Genomic DNA, 14,899 nt, shown 5'->3' with positions numbered 1-14,899 from the left:
TATATACTGTATATATATACAGTATATAATAAAAGCATGGTGTTTCTTGATGATAAGACTGTTTCTTTAGGTGAGGTTGGTAAACGTCTGACCATGTTTTCTGAGAAATCCACCCAATTATTCTAATTTGCTTCMAAATTCTCCAGCTGTTTCTTAACTTGTTCCATTTTAAACTCCTTTTTTATTTCTAAAATGTGGTCCATTCCTCAATGCAAACTATATGTTTACTATGTTCCATTGTGGATGAATTGAGGTTTGAAAATCACAACATTTATTTTCTTTTTCAGAGTTACTATTGCAATATCTGAGTCTAACAGTGTTTTTTTTTTCTTAATGGAGGATGTGAAGTTTATTCAAGCTGACATTAGACATGAGGAGGCACCTCTAACGGGCCACCAGTCCATCACAGGCAGAAACAGAGAAGCAAACACTCAGATTTTTCTTCTTTATATTTGAGAGGGATTACCAGTAAGTGAAATAGATCTTTCTGTGGACACCAGTTCACATGCATTCTGGAGCACATAGCTTCAGTGACAGACACTGGAGTCAGGCGATTCTGCAAAGCCATCTTGCAATTTGTAAGCAGCCATCAGCGTGGCACTAAGCTGCCTCTGTTCTGTCTGTCTGTGCCACTAAAGTGAAAAACAGGGTCTCAGAACACCATTGCTGTGTAAAAAAAAAAAAAAAAACAGCTCCAAGTAGTGGTGACGAGGGGGAAATTTGTTGTAAAAATCAAACAGCTGAGCAGCTGTGCACCAGAAAAAGCAATAATCAAACACAAGCACACTTTATGCATTRTACATTTTTTTATTCTTGTCTTTCAGGGTATTAGAGAAAAGGGGCTGAATACAAATGCAAACATTGTTCAGATTTTTATTTGCAACCACAGAAATGTGCAGCTACTTTATGTTGCTCTGCAGAAAACCCCAGGAAAATATATTAGATGTTTGAGGTTAAATAGAAAAGTTCAAGACATAAAAACATGCTTTTTAAGGCGCGTTTGGGAAGGGGTTTGATGAGAAAATCTTAAGGTTTTCATTAAACATTCATAATATTTAGAGACGTAAACGACCTCAGAAACCCACCAGTTTCCTCTCTTGTCTTGTGTGTTTGGAGGACTTGGCCCAGACTCAGTGTTCATTTATTTCTGGAACGAAAAGTTGTGACAACGACAAACGTCAGGACACACAAGTGTGTAGAAACCTGTGCCTGAGTCACACACAGAGACGTAGGCAGTGAAGAGATGTTGAACACATGCCTTCTGTCTGCTCCTCCAGTCAGAGATCATGTGATTCACTGTCTCACTTCTCCTCCTCTAACACAAACACACTCACTCACACACACACACACACACACACACACACACAACCTGACTGGTTTAACTTTTAATAAGGTTTATTTGTGGCTCCTCCACTTGTCTTTGGAGCTCTGCAGAATTATTTAAATGAGAGGATTTGTACTGAAAACCAACTAGTTTAGTTCTGAACAAATGTTTTTCGCGTTTTCTTCACAAGTAACAAAGTGTTTCTAAAAATACAAGGGTTTTTGCAAAAAATTACGCACATGTTTGCCAAAGTTGTTCAGGTTATGAGAAAAACTGGTCCAAAATTTCTTGAAGGAATATTCACATGCAATATTTCATTCATCTGCTCACTGCCTTTCACTCCAGAGGTTTATGTTAAAGRGGCAATATTATGTGTTTCTCAGGCATATATTTAAATACTATACCATAATAAAGTATCTATGCCACCTTTAGCTGCTATTAAAATGCTGTTTTTATGTTTAAATAGAAAATAAACTTATCTTGTCACCACTTCCTCTTCTAAATGCCTTAAAATTGGCCTCTGTCTCTTTAAGAACCTCCTTCTGCTTCTGTCTCGCCCATTTCGGTGCGGGGGAGGGGTGGGGGCTGCCATGATACAGTTTACTTGGTATCTGAAAATACATTTCCTCAAAGGTATTTTTTAATTTGAAAAGAGCTTCACTGAGCAAGTGGGAGCTCAGCAGACAGTTAGGTTTCACTTTCACTTTCACCCGAGAGCCTGCAGGAGTCATGGGTGGGGTGGGGGGCGCTCTGCCATGAGGAAGTTTGGCTTAAAGACACGTCCTAGGGGCGTTTCTGGTCCCCACCTGTCGTTTTGCTCCTCAGCATGGCTTCCTAAAAACGCTGCAGGATTTCTCAAACATGCATGAATGAGTCAGAGCAAGGCTTTGGGCATGTTTTTTTTATGAGAGTATAACATTATAACATGATATAAAACTCAAAAAAGTTGATTTTACATGATATTGCCCCTTTAAGATCATTTTCAGTTTATTCTAAAGAGACTAGATTTCAGGTTCAATCACACAGGGACTTATTTGCATTAATGCCTTTTGGCATACACACTAACACACATACACACACATACAGTACCACAGGAAACATTAGAACCACTTACATTTCTGTACTTCAGGTTAGTTAGTCCTCGACCTTTCAACCAAGCCTGTAAATTAAAGTTGACCCTAATCTGATTGTGCACTTTCACACTGTGAACAGTGATTTAATCCATCCTACTGAGTCTTCTAAATGATCTTAAGCTCTTTTAGAATCATGTGATTTTTCTTTGATTTACCTTTTTTCAGTTTTGCAGCTAATTGAGGACTTTCACTAAACACTGAATGTCAGGCAGATAGTGAACAAAATGTCTTGATTTAAAGTATATCCATCCATCCATCCATCCATCCATCCATCCATCCATCCATCCATCCATCCATCCATCTTTGGAGCCGACACGTCTCACAGCAAAACCCTCTTTTCTGTGATTCTCCAGCTCCTGGTTCCCAAGCCACCAATGATATATTGTATATTCCTTCTAGTGAGTTCTGCATCTGCCCTCAGGTCTCCTCCCAACAGAACATGCTTAAAAAAAGTCTAAAAGAAGGTGACTTAGCATCATCACAATCAGATGCCCAAACCGCCTCAGCTGACTGGTTTTGATGGGGAACAGCAGCTTTACTCTGATCTCAGAGACCAAAGCAGGCCACCCGCTTCGGATGTTATCATCCATGAAATGGATTATTGGGCGTTATCAGTCCTCTAGAAAGGCTTCAGAATGTCCCGCCTGTGCCGGTTAGCAGGTTCCCCGTCCCATAGAATGGCTTCCAATTGTCAGCTGGTTAGTATGAGGCATAAAACCACTATTTGGTTAACATGAGGCATAAAAAACAGGTTAATATCAGGCTTAAAGCCACTAAGGTTAACTTTAGAGCAAATGACATGGTTAGCGGGAGACCAGGGTTCGAGTCCGAAACGGACACAAAAAATTTATTACAATATCTTTTGGTTATTTACACATTCATTTTCATTGATATATTAACCCACTAGGGGGCACTGTCGGGGCAGTCTGAAGCCTAGAAGGCACAGTATGGACCCTCTGAAGCCATTGTATGAGACTGATAACGCCTAATAACGTCCATTTCATGGACTGATAATATCAATCTCCTGAGCAGGCTGGTGTAAAGATTATAGGTTTTCCTTTGTTTCCCAGCTACCAGAGATAAAAAAGAAAATGCTCCTTTCATCACATTTCATTTGTTATCAACTGTTGTCTGAAAGAAAATATCACACCAGTGAAGTAAAACAACCTGAAAGTGAATACCACAGCCAGATTTTTATTTAAGAGTCTATGTTTGAAGAGTTAACATTTAAGAGTGACCAACGTAATGTAATGTAACTTCCAAATTAAGAAGAAAAATAAAATATACACATTAAGGGGTTCTGCCTGAAATTTATGGTCTCCACCATCTGCTTGGTTACAGCAGTCCCAGGACAGATTACTGGATACAATGACAGCCAACAGCATTAAAATCTCCTTTGGATGTGAAAGTTCAGCCTCATAAATATTTCATGAACCTGCAGAGTCATTCTTACATTTCATGTGAAAGTAAAAGCTGCAGGCAGTTGGAAATCTAGGTTGTTTAGTCTGTGGCATCAGCCAGAGACTCCTCATGCACACACACACACAACCACACACACACAAACACACACACAAACACACACGACAAATATAAATTCAGAAATGAATCTAGATGTTTCTGAAAGCTATTCTGTTCAGTCTTTTCGTTTTTTTAAGTGATTTGAGCACAACACAATTTACCTTATAAATTCTGCCATCATAATTGCTTTTATTTTGAAAAGGTGTGGATTATATGGTAATTAATTACTTTAGGAAAGCACGTATACTTTTGTGTATATCTTGAAGACTTAAGGCCGATGAAGGTCATTAAGAAAGGAAAAGTAGACAAGTTGTCTGTCGGCATTGCTTCATCCATGACCTGTTTTGACTCACAAAGGTTTTTAGGCGTTTTACATTTTTCAAATCCCCCATGTTTAATTATTCTGCCAGTGCTTTATTTGAAGGTGACAACAAGAAGATGTAAGGTGTTAATTAACATTCAGAAGTGTTTTAATGTTGTTAAACTTGTCTGCTCTTTGTCAGCTTTATCACGTCTGCAACACGTCTTTCACTGCGGTGTTTTCTGGATTTGGATGCTGAGTTTGGTTTTCTATTTAAAGAATAAAAGAAACTTATGTTGTACTCTGGGATATAGAAAAAGTGGAACAGTTATATGATTTCTTATGTTTTTTGCCTTTAATCAATAACCTGAAATTAAAAAAAGTCATGTGAGCAGGCTTTTGCTATTAAGTTAAATAAATGAATTAAATGTCAACATAAATGCCCACGTTTGAATGAATATTCCCAGAGTTGATTAGTTTGAATAACCTCTGACTTTCCCTCCAGCTGTCTGATGCGATCACACAGAAACATAAAGACCTAACATTTATTATCTAAAACAGAGGGAAAGAGAACAACAGTAATGTACTTGTAATGAGGTTTCTGTTTCTCACCACAGGTCTCCTGGAGAGCAGCATGCGCCTGAAGCCCCACGAGGCCCAGAACTACAGGAAGAAGGCTCTCTGGGTGTCCTGGATCTCCATCGTGGTCACACTCATTTTGGCCGTGGCAGCTTTCAGTAAGTGTTTTAAAAAATACACAATTTAAAGCACCCATATGGTGACATTAGGTGACTCTGCTAGATGTTTATATTCAGCGGTGAGTAAATAGCAGATTACTGTATGTTGTTTTAGTTTTTTTTTCAAGATTTTTGGTCAACTGCAGCACCAATCCGCRTGAAATTTGGTAGGAATGTAGATGTGTCCAACCTACACTGCGCCAGTCAACGGTTTTACGATAGACCCCATGTGTGAGGAGGGGGCTCCATCTAAAAAGTGGGTGTTTGGACATACAGAAATGCTTATAACTCAAAAACTGTTCAACATAGGAGCGTCAGATTTTGCTGTTGTTTCGCTCAAGGACTATCCATCAGGCCGACCCCCGGACCCCTACCCAAAACAGTAAATCCATTCTGATGACTGCTGTGTTGGTGCTTTGTGTATGTGCAGGGGTCATGTCTAGTTTCTCATGTTCTTGTATAAAGAAGATCTAAACTTTTGTTCTGAAAACTGTATTTCCCCAYCAATCTCCAAGCAGAATCCCCTGATCTTTACTGGGAAAAATGTGGGTGGGAAAAGTGAAGGAAAGCTAATTTCTGCAGCTCTTTGTTGATGTGACGTCATGAATGTTAAAAGTTGGTCAGTGTGATTAGATTATTGTTGGGATTGCAGCAGTGTGCACAAATGATGCCTTTTTTATCTTGTTGGAAATCAACTTCCTACTTATTTAGTTTTTTTTAAAGTCTTTTGTTTTGGCGTCATTTTAAATATCATACTGAAATCTCAGTGCAACATATGAAAGAACTGCTGAATTATTCCTGTCATGATCGCATGCCAGTTGTGACAAGATGAAGCAACAGTTTCAACACATGTTGTCTCATGATGTACACGATGTTTGGAAAGGGGAAAAAAAAGGAAGAAACTTTATCCCAGCTAAGCATCCTGCAGTGTTACATCAATACGTTCAGATTGATTTAAATAATTTAGGCTTTAACACAAAACTGATTATGAAAGACAAACATGAAATATTTCGGGTTTATTTAAAGTATTTAAATAGGGGGCAGACAAAAAGGAAATAAGTTATTTAAGAGCTAAAACACTTAAATCTTCACATTATATAACTTGAATAATACAGATRTGGCAATCTTTTTTATAAGTTTATTAAATATGGAAGTAGTATCTATAAAAATCGGACTAATCTGGATACGTTCTAAATAAATAACACTGCATAGTTCACATCAAATTTCTTCTACTTTTTGCTATTAAAAGTATCATGAAATTGATATTTTAATTCACTCCTTATTTGAAGATGTCAGTCTCTGAATATTTTTTTCAGTATGTGCTGTTGAAAATAATGTCTTATAAATTAATGATAAATTAATAATCCCTTGTGAAAAAGTCTTGAGGAAACAGACGGAGAATGAAAAGAAAAATGATTTAAAAAAGACTCAAATCAGAATATGAGAAATCACACTTTGGATCACATTTATAAATAATTACAATTTATAACTTTGTACAACTGAAAAGCAATATTAAGGAAGAGCATTACATTCACCAAAAAAATTATACTTTAAAGGGTTTTGAGCATGTCTAGTATCTCATGTTCTTGTTTAAACACGTTCCCAGAACAAGCAGTATAATGTTTATCCAGCAGAGTTTAATAAAGTTGTAGAGAAAGRAACAGGAGGAAGTGTGTRCTTTTTGCATACAGGATGTAATTTAACACATTTAACTACACATAGCATCCCATACCGCAGAACGAGAGCAACTTCCAGCAGGTCAGAGTGAGCTTTTCACTTGAACAACCGCAAGGAACCTGCGTCATATCGACATATCATCTGTAATGTTTTGTTCTGACTGTATTGAGTGGGACTCTTATTTTGAAATATCCAGTTGCTGAAACAGGAAGTACCACTTGAGTGCCAGTGTTTTGTTTGTGACGAAGCTGATTAGACAGAACTCCTGTGKACKGGTGTGCAGATGGATTTATTAACAAACCAGCAKACACACCATCCACATTCAGTAAACTCAACATTTCCCTGTGTCATTGAAGATAATAATTATTTGATCAGGAGTTTATTTTTATTTTTGGTGAATGCAATGCTCTTCCGTACAATATAGACTCTAAACATATATTTTTAAAATTTGTAACAGAGGTTTGCTTTTATTTAACACCCAATAAATTGATACCTTCTCTGTAAGCAACATTTCTGTTGAAGTTTAGTTTGTGTTTCACTCAGTTAAAACCACTGCAGAATTTTGTGTTTGCTGACGTGTTTGTAAATTGCAGAATATACTGTTTGCACAAAAACAAGAACAATAAAACTGAAAAGACCCTGAAAGAGTAACTAAAACCAGAAGATTGGATGACGTGAAGATGAGCCTCACTCACCGAGTTCCTGCAGCCCTGACAGGAYGAGTCAGGACACCCAGGAAGCAAATTAAAATTTTAATTCAACACTTCCTGGCTCTGCCGCCACACGGCATGGAGCTGAAGAATGTTCATTCTAAACACTGARCGAAAAAAAAAAAGAGACGAGTGAGAGACAGATGGATGTAAAGGAGTGAAGCTCACCTGAGGATGAAGCAGGATGAGTCCTGGCATGAAGCGCAGGGATTTAGTGGCTGTGATGGCTCAACTTTAAAGAACACCAGCGTTCTCTTTCCTCCTGCTTGTGCCCCACTTTCTGTCTGCCTCTGAGTCTCTCTGGCCTCAATATTTTACTCTTTTTCTAAAATTGTTTCCTTGTTTAGACTTWAAAAAAAACAACCGAAACAACATTTGTATCACTTGAACATCTCATCACTATAATGTAATTTCTGTTGTGTGTTTGGAAGGATTTTAATTAACGTACATCTAGAAGTAATTACTTTTTGAAGTCAACCTGCTTTAAAATGAAGCAAAATGCCCATAACTATGTTTCTTTCTTTCTTTTTCCCTTGGGAAAACTCCACAGAGCTCCTCTGCTGCTCTGCAACCTTTAGCAGGATTTAAACAATTCAGAGGGGACACAGGTTCAAACCGGTCCTTCTCTTCTCCACTCTCAGTCCTCTTCATCTTTGAATGCCTCGCCCATGAATGGTTCTGTGTTTGAGTGCAACCTTTCTCAAGGAGCTGTCTCTCTTCACCTCTGAAGTGTTACAAGCATTTGAGGCTTATCCAGAGGCGGTTCTGGGGCCGAGGCCGCAGGGGCATTGGCCCCTGCTGAAATGTGATTGGCCTCCTGAAGTGCCCCTGTCCTGTCACTCATCTCTTTGCCCAAGAGTGATGATGCTGGGTGCAGTTCCATGTCTAAACACTAGAGGTGCTAATGAGCCAAATAGAAAAGTCCAGCATGAATCAAGCTGACAGAAGTATTTTTCTTTTCTTAAAATTTGAAAAATCATGTAGAAAAAGTATTTTAACTCACAAATGTTGGCTGGATTATCTCAAATGTGTGTTTGAGAGTATTTCTTCCATGTACTGTATAATGCATGTACAATTAATAAGGAGAATCTACAGTGCAAGCTGTTTTAAAATCACATTACAAGTGTTTAAATGTGTGACTGGTAAAATTTATGCACCATAMCAAAACCAGCAATTTGTGTGCAAGGATGTTAAATAAACACTTGGCCCCTCTATGAATATTGTGGCCCCTTGATGGCCCCTTACTCAGAAAAATCCTAGATCCGGCACTGGGTTCATCAGAAGCATCAACTAATAAACAGCCATCAGATCACTCAGAAATGCTCGTATATATCAGGTTAACAAGCAACTGTTCCTTCCAGGCATTCAGAATAGGCATTTTTTAAAAATAATCACATTTTTGCTTTGAAGCTGTTGGCGCTGACCTACATAAAAAGAAATAATTTTCATGTATTTTTAGAACTCGTGATGTAAGGTGTGTATGTATTTTTGTTTATATTTATGTGCTGTGTCTGCATTCTGCTTGGCTAAGCAAAGAGGAGGCTGCTCCTCGGGGGGTCGAGCTGCAAACCAGCAGCAGATCACTTTACGGGACTTCTAAGGTTCAGGCTGTAGGTTTGCACAGTTACAGGCTGCTACTTGATCCATCAGCATCATTGCCAGCAATGTTTTTATGTTGAGGAGGAAGAAGATGTTGAGACGAGGGGGAGGAGGGAAATGGATGAAGCTCTGAGTGAGAATAAAGATAGGAACCTGGAAAACAGAGAAAAGCTGGAGGAAGTGGCAAAAAGAAATGTGAAAGAACAGGAATTAACAAGAAAACAATTATTGCTTAAATAAGAAAACTGAAAAGATAAAGGTAAAGTTTGTTTTTTCCTTTCGCTTTCTGCAGCAGGGCTGTAACTTTTTAACCCAAATGCATAAAATAAAGCCTAAAGTAGTTATAAATAAACCATATGCTGTGGATATTCATGTGTGCCACTTGCTTTAGCTCTACTAAAACTCAGAGTTTACAACAGATTAGTTGTGTGAGGGTCACTCCGAGTGGGAATAAACATTTCCACTTGACTTTGACCCTGGTTTAAAAGACCTTCCTCAAAAGAGTCATTTTATTTTATTTAATAAACAAAATAATAATGTTCTTTAGATTTTTGATTTATACTTCCTTTTAACTACAAGTCATTATCATTTTATAAATCAAAGTTACATAATGAAAAGAATGACAATCCATCTTCTTGCATTGTACTTGGAAAAAAAACACACAAAAAAGAATAATGTTCCAATGTTTCTTTATTTGTTTTACACACATCTTTGTTTAGTCAACTATTATTTTATAGTGATTGTGTTTTTCTGATTTATTTTTCAATAAAATATAGTGAACTTATAATCATAATGATCACTTTAGTTAAATTGAAAAATAAATCAGAAAAAACACACAATCACCTTTACTGTAAAATAATAGTTGATTAAACAAAGATTTGTGTAAAACAAATAAAGAAACGTTGGAACAACATTCTTTTTTGTGTTTTTTTCTAAGTATAATGCAAGAAGATTAATTGTCATTCTTTTCATTATGTAACTTTGATTTATAAAATGATAATGACTTGTAGTTAAAAGGAAGTATAAATTAAAAATATAAAGAATAATATTATTTTGTTTATTAAAGGAAATATAATGTCTCTTGTGAGGAAAGTCTTTTTAAACCCGGGTCAAAGACAAGTGGAAATGCTTATTCCCCCTCGGGGTGACACATTTGTAAGATAAAACTTTCATAAAAAATAATAAATTGTCTTGTTTAACCGTGAAATGATWCTCACAATTCAAGTGTTGTTTGGCTCATTTGGTTCAACTCTGGTTCTCAATCAGACCCATTTGTGCCGTGAACACATCCTTCCATTTTTCATGCATTTATTGACCAAATGGCTTCAAACTTTAAACATATTTTAGTATTTAAGCATATTTTTATCTAAATGAGTACATGCTAGCATGCAAGTGGTGCAGAAAATTTTAATTAGAGTGCACATTAAACCTTACAATTTTCAATTTAGCAAAAACATTTGAGTAAACAGAAGCTTTCTTTATTTATTAGAGTTTTAAAAAAAAACTCCACAGGGYGTATTTGAGTCATACCATTAGCTTGCAAGGCTTGTGATCTTGACTTTGGCTCGTTGCTGACGTTTAGTTGCAGCTGTTTTAGAATTAATTTCTTGTCTTGATGTTAAAATACATTGAAAGAGAAKATACTGCAAGGTTATGCAAGGTCATCACAAGTTCAATGTCCTTCAAGGAAAAATTTGTTTTATTCAGAGCAGTAAAGGTCAATTTTTATTCTTTCCTTAAGGTACATTTAGTTTGATCACAAGACTGGAGTCAGGACGAAAACTGAATGAGTTCCACTGTTGTCTCAAACTGCTAAATCACACAAGTTGCCCTTTAATACGAACTTATAGCATCCACCACCCTAGTCCAACTGGAAATAAAGTGAATCAACTAAAAAACTGCTTATCTGACCCAGATCAGTTGGTAAATTTCCATCAACTTTTTTTTGAGGAGCAGCTTTGACTTCATTTACAGTTTTTCATTTTAGATGGTGCAGCTATTTTAGCATTATTTTCCATGTCTGGCCCACGCCGAAGGCCTCGAAGCGACAATTATTTMGTTTCAGGTTGGGTCAAACATTTAGGATCCAAAGAAGCTTTAAATGGCTGTCGACTTGTTTCGGCCCGGGTGAGTAGTGAGTTGTGCTGTTTTAAGTAATTAGCGTATGATAAAAATGCTATCGCTAACACTAACAATGAGCTAACCCGTTRTTTCTATGTGCTTGCACCTACTTGGAAACAATTTATTTAGCATCTTTAAACCCAAATTCGAGTAACTATCCAATAAAATATCTAAAAATAGGATTTAAACGATATGATCCTCACCTGTTAGAAAGTGGTCGCTACAAACTCCTGCATTTCACGCCTCCTGTTTTTAACTGTACGTTGATCCACTTATCTTTTTTCTGACACACYACTTTTGGACCACAAAAAAAACCTTTTATATTTCTCCCAATTAGGGCAGCTGCAACAACCGTCCACGTCTCAAAATTTAGGCATTTTAACACTGAATTCACGGAAAGAAACAGGCCTGCATTCAGGATGAAAATCTTATGGTTCCCCTCACTYGCTTTAAGACCTGTGGTGACCGTGCCTTCTCCTCTGTGGCCCCCAGGCTCTGGAATAAACTCCCTTTTAATCTGCGCTCCCTTGACAACATTGTCTCCTTCAAGAAACACCTAAAAACCCACTTTTTTACACAAGCGTTTAGCTAACCATACACCATTAATGCCAACCTACCTCCATAGTGAATACTCGCCAACTGTGTTTTTCTATTATTGAACATCAGGCATATTTTTCTCTCCCCCATACTCTATGTTTTGGGTATTATTGGTATATTTTGCTCTGCATTGACCGTGTGTCTGATTTACAATTTTAGAATTTAATCTTGATTGGATGTTTCATTACGTTGCTTATGTTTTAATGTTTTATTCTGTTTCATTTTATCTTTCCACCAYTTTACATTGTTAAWGATTGTACAGCACCTTGTGAATGTATTTCCGTGAAAGACGCTTTATTAACAAAACTTTACTTTACTTTTACTTATTTACTTCCTGCCCCCTGGCAACATTTCATGACATCGATACTACGTCATCTGCAACCCAGCAATAGGCTGTCACCTAAACAATCTTATTTGTGAAATTTAAGTGGCTTATGGTGAAATTAAATAACACCAGAAGAAAGAGGCCTATAAAAGCACCGCAAGCAAATCCTCAGTTGTTTTCTTTTCTTTGTCTAAAACAAAATGTGACTCGAAGCACTTCTCACTTCAGAATCAGATTTGGCTTTACACCTTGGCTAATGGCATCTATGCTAGACAAGAACGAACGTGTTTGTCTGTTCCTCAGATGGATTAGAAAACTGTGCGTCTTTGCCTTGTTCCTTTTAAAGCATCAAAATAATGCTGCAGTATTACCATTAGCMTTCATCCACAGTCATTACAGAAGCCCCCTTTTCTCATTTACTACGTTCATTTACTTCATCGAGCTACAGCCAAAAAACAAACGATGAATCGCAGAAGGCAGCGTGTACACAACAGAGATGTTTGCATCCAGTGGGACAGGATCTGGGCTCTGTCTGCGGGGCCATTCATCATATCCGGACACTGCAGAAACACAGTTGTACAAATATGCGTCCTCCCTCCTTCTCTCGCTCCAGTTTTGCTTCTCTCTGCGGTTTCCTCTCTCAGTCCCTCGTGCACGCCTCCTTGTTTCCTCCTTCCCAAACTTCCATACAGCATGTTCTATTTCACGTTTTTTTTCTCCCCGCCACCCCGAAATGTGACCTTCTGTCGTTCTCTAAGCAATAAATGCATTGATTTATTCTGTTGTTTTTCTTTCACTTTCAAATGCTTTTAAATCCAGCTGAGAGAAAGTCCTGTGCTTCGTGGTTCAATTCTCAGACATTTTAACTCTCCTGCTGCCTTTGGGTCAAAATGACCCTTGAGGACATTTTGACCCAAGGGCAGCAGGTGAGCTGAAGCTGTTTTTTTTTCCCAATTACAGCTTGGTGAGATCAATCTAACCATAGAGACGTTTAAAAACAAACATTTTGGCTTCAAWTCTGGACAGCAGGAGGTGAAAATACTTCATCCATCTCTATTAATGTCACCRGTTCAAAAACATTTTTCTTCCTGTCACTTTGTGGGTTGTTCTCAAAATAGCAACACATCTATAAGCACTGTACGCTCATAAGAAAAGCAGGGTGAATATTTGTGTTTTTTCCAAAGCATTTATGTTTAAATTCAATCCCGACTCTTTTCAAGTCTTAGTGTATTTATTCAGTGTCTGCTGAAGCTGCATGTTTTAGTATTAGCTTTTATATATTTGGTTTGTGGCCCTGTGATGGACTTGCGACCTGTCCAGGGTGTACCCCGCCCCTCGCACTGCGACTGCTGGATATGGGCACCAGTGACCCACGCGACCCTGAAAAGGAATAAGTGTGTACAGAAAATGGATGGATATTTGGTTTGTATTTTTGTTATTCTAGGCCCAAAATATCATAATTTGCATCTTTTCAACAGGACAGTTCCAAAGATGTTTTTTTCTTCACATTAATGCTCAGATGGAAAATGTCATGAGTGGTCCTACAGTGGTCCTTCCAGCTGCCAGCTGCTTAAAGAAAAGTCCATTATTATGTTAATGGATATCCATATAAAGTCAATTACTATTATCAGCTGACCTTTGTAAGCAGCGTGTAATTTACAACAAATGTCTGTTTTCTTGACTCACACTGAACACATGTAAACCATTAACCAGGCTGTTAAAGTTACATACAGGCTAGTTCTGTCTCCACACAGCTCTTCCAGTTCTTCCTTACCCATAATGTGTTCAGTTACAACCGTTGTCGTTCCTCGGGTGATCCAAATTCTTCTTGAACAATGCAAAATGACGCAGAACAGTAAATGAGGATGAGTGAAAAGACTGGTTGTTTGCTTGAATGCTGATCTTGTTGAATGCGAACCACTCCATTCTTTTGCTGCGTCTGTGTATTGTGTGGTGAAATGGATAATAGTTTCTTTAGCAGCGTGTGCTGAGACTGTATTTACCATTTATCAGCTGAGCGTCGGTGGGAGTCTCATCGACTCGGGCTGAGATACCGCATCACTGTGTAGCATCTTCTGACTGACAGAATGGGGACAAGGGTACTTCTCAGGAGAAGAGTGGGGTTACTGACATGGCTGTTCAACCCATCACTCTCTGTAAGGTATGGGTTATATATCAGATTTATCTTCATCGTAATATCACTGATCGCAATATCAATATTGCAAAGTGCTGCAATAAATCATAGGCTGTTTTGGTTTTGATTAAATTAATGACCATTTTTTTCTAATATAATGCAGCCCCCGTATGAGTGAAGATACTCTAAATCAGAGATTCTTAATTGGGCCACAAGCGCCACCTTGAGGGCCTCAAAAGAACAACAGTTTTTAACTTTGGGCCGCAGAGGGCCGTGGGACCGCATTGATTTTGAATAAGGTGCAATACACTTTCTCACCACTAGTAGCGGTAGTGCACCACTCAGATAGTTAACAACTTTTTTTAATATGTAGAAGAAGAACCTTAGAAACCTTCCGAGAACGGAAATTTTAAATGAAAAGTAGAAGCAAAAATGAAAGTTAATCAAAAATGCCAAAGTTTGTCACTAATATGAAGTACAGCTTCTGTTTTAACCTTGCAATATTTTAAAAGTTCAAAACATTATCAAATACAGTCGCAGAACTATATTTTAATTAGCACTTTAAAAAAATTTTTGTAGTTTATTTTTGAATATTTTTAATGTATTTTAAAGAAATTTTTAACTTGTCAAAAAGCTGTTGTTACTGTTATTGTTTGTCACTAATATGAAGAGTATGGAGGACCAAACCTATCATTATTGGAAATAAATGTATAAATATATAAC

At 37.5% G+C, this 14,899-nt stretch overlaps 1 protein-coding gene across 1 annotated transcript in view; it reads left to right on the top strand.

Annotated features, from left to right (window-relative positions):
- Positions 1 to 14,899, top strand: part of tmem163a (transmembrane protein 163a) — a 65,336-nt gene that overhangs the window by 1,651 nt on the left and 48,786 nt on the right. The window contains exon 2 of the mRNA XM_014024872.1: positions 4,894 to 5,013. Coding sequence (XP_013880326.1) covers positions 4,894 to 5,013 — 120 coding nt within the window. The remainder of the gene's footprint in view (positions 1 to 4,893; positions 5,014 to 14,899) is intronic.

The sequence above is a fragment of the Austrofundulus limnaeus genome, unplaced genomic scaffold (assembly GCF_001266775.1).
Source record: "Austrofundulus limnaeus strain Quisiro unplaced genomic scaffold, Austrofundulus_limnaeus-1.0 Scaffold443, whole genome shotgun sequence".
Classification (NCBI taxonomy): domain Eukaryota; kingdom Metazoa; phylum Chordata; class Actinopteri; order Cyprinodontiformes; family Rivulidae; genus Austrofundulus; species Austrofundulus limnaeus.
This window is presented reverse-complemented; position numbering and strand designations above follow the sequence as displayed.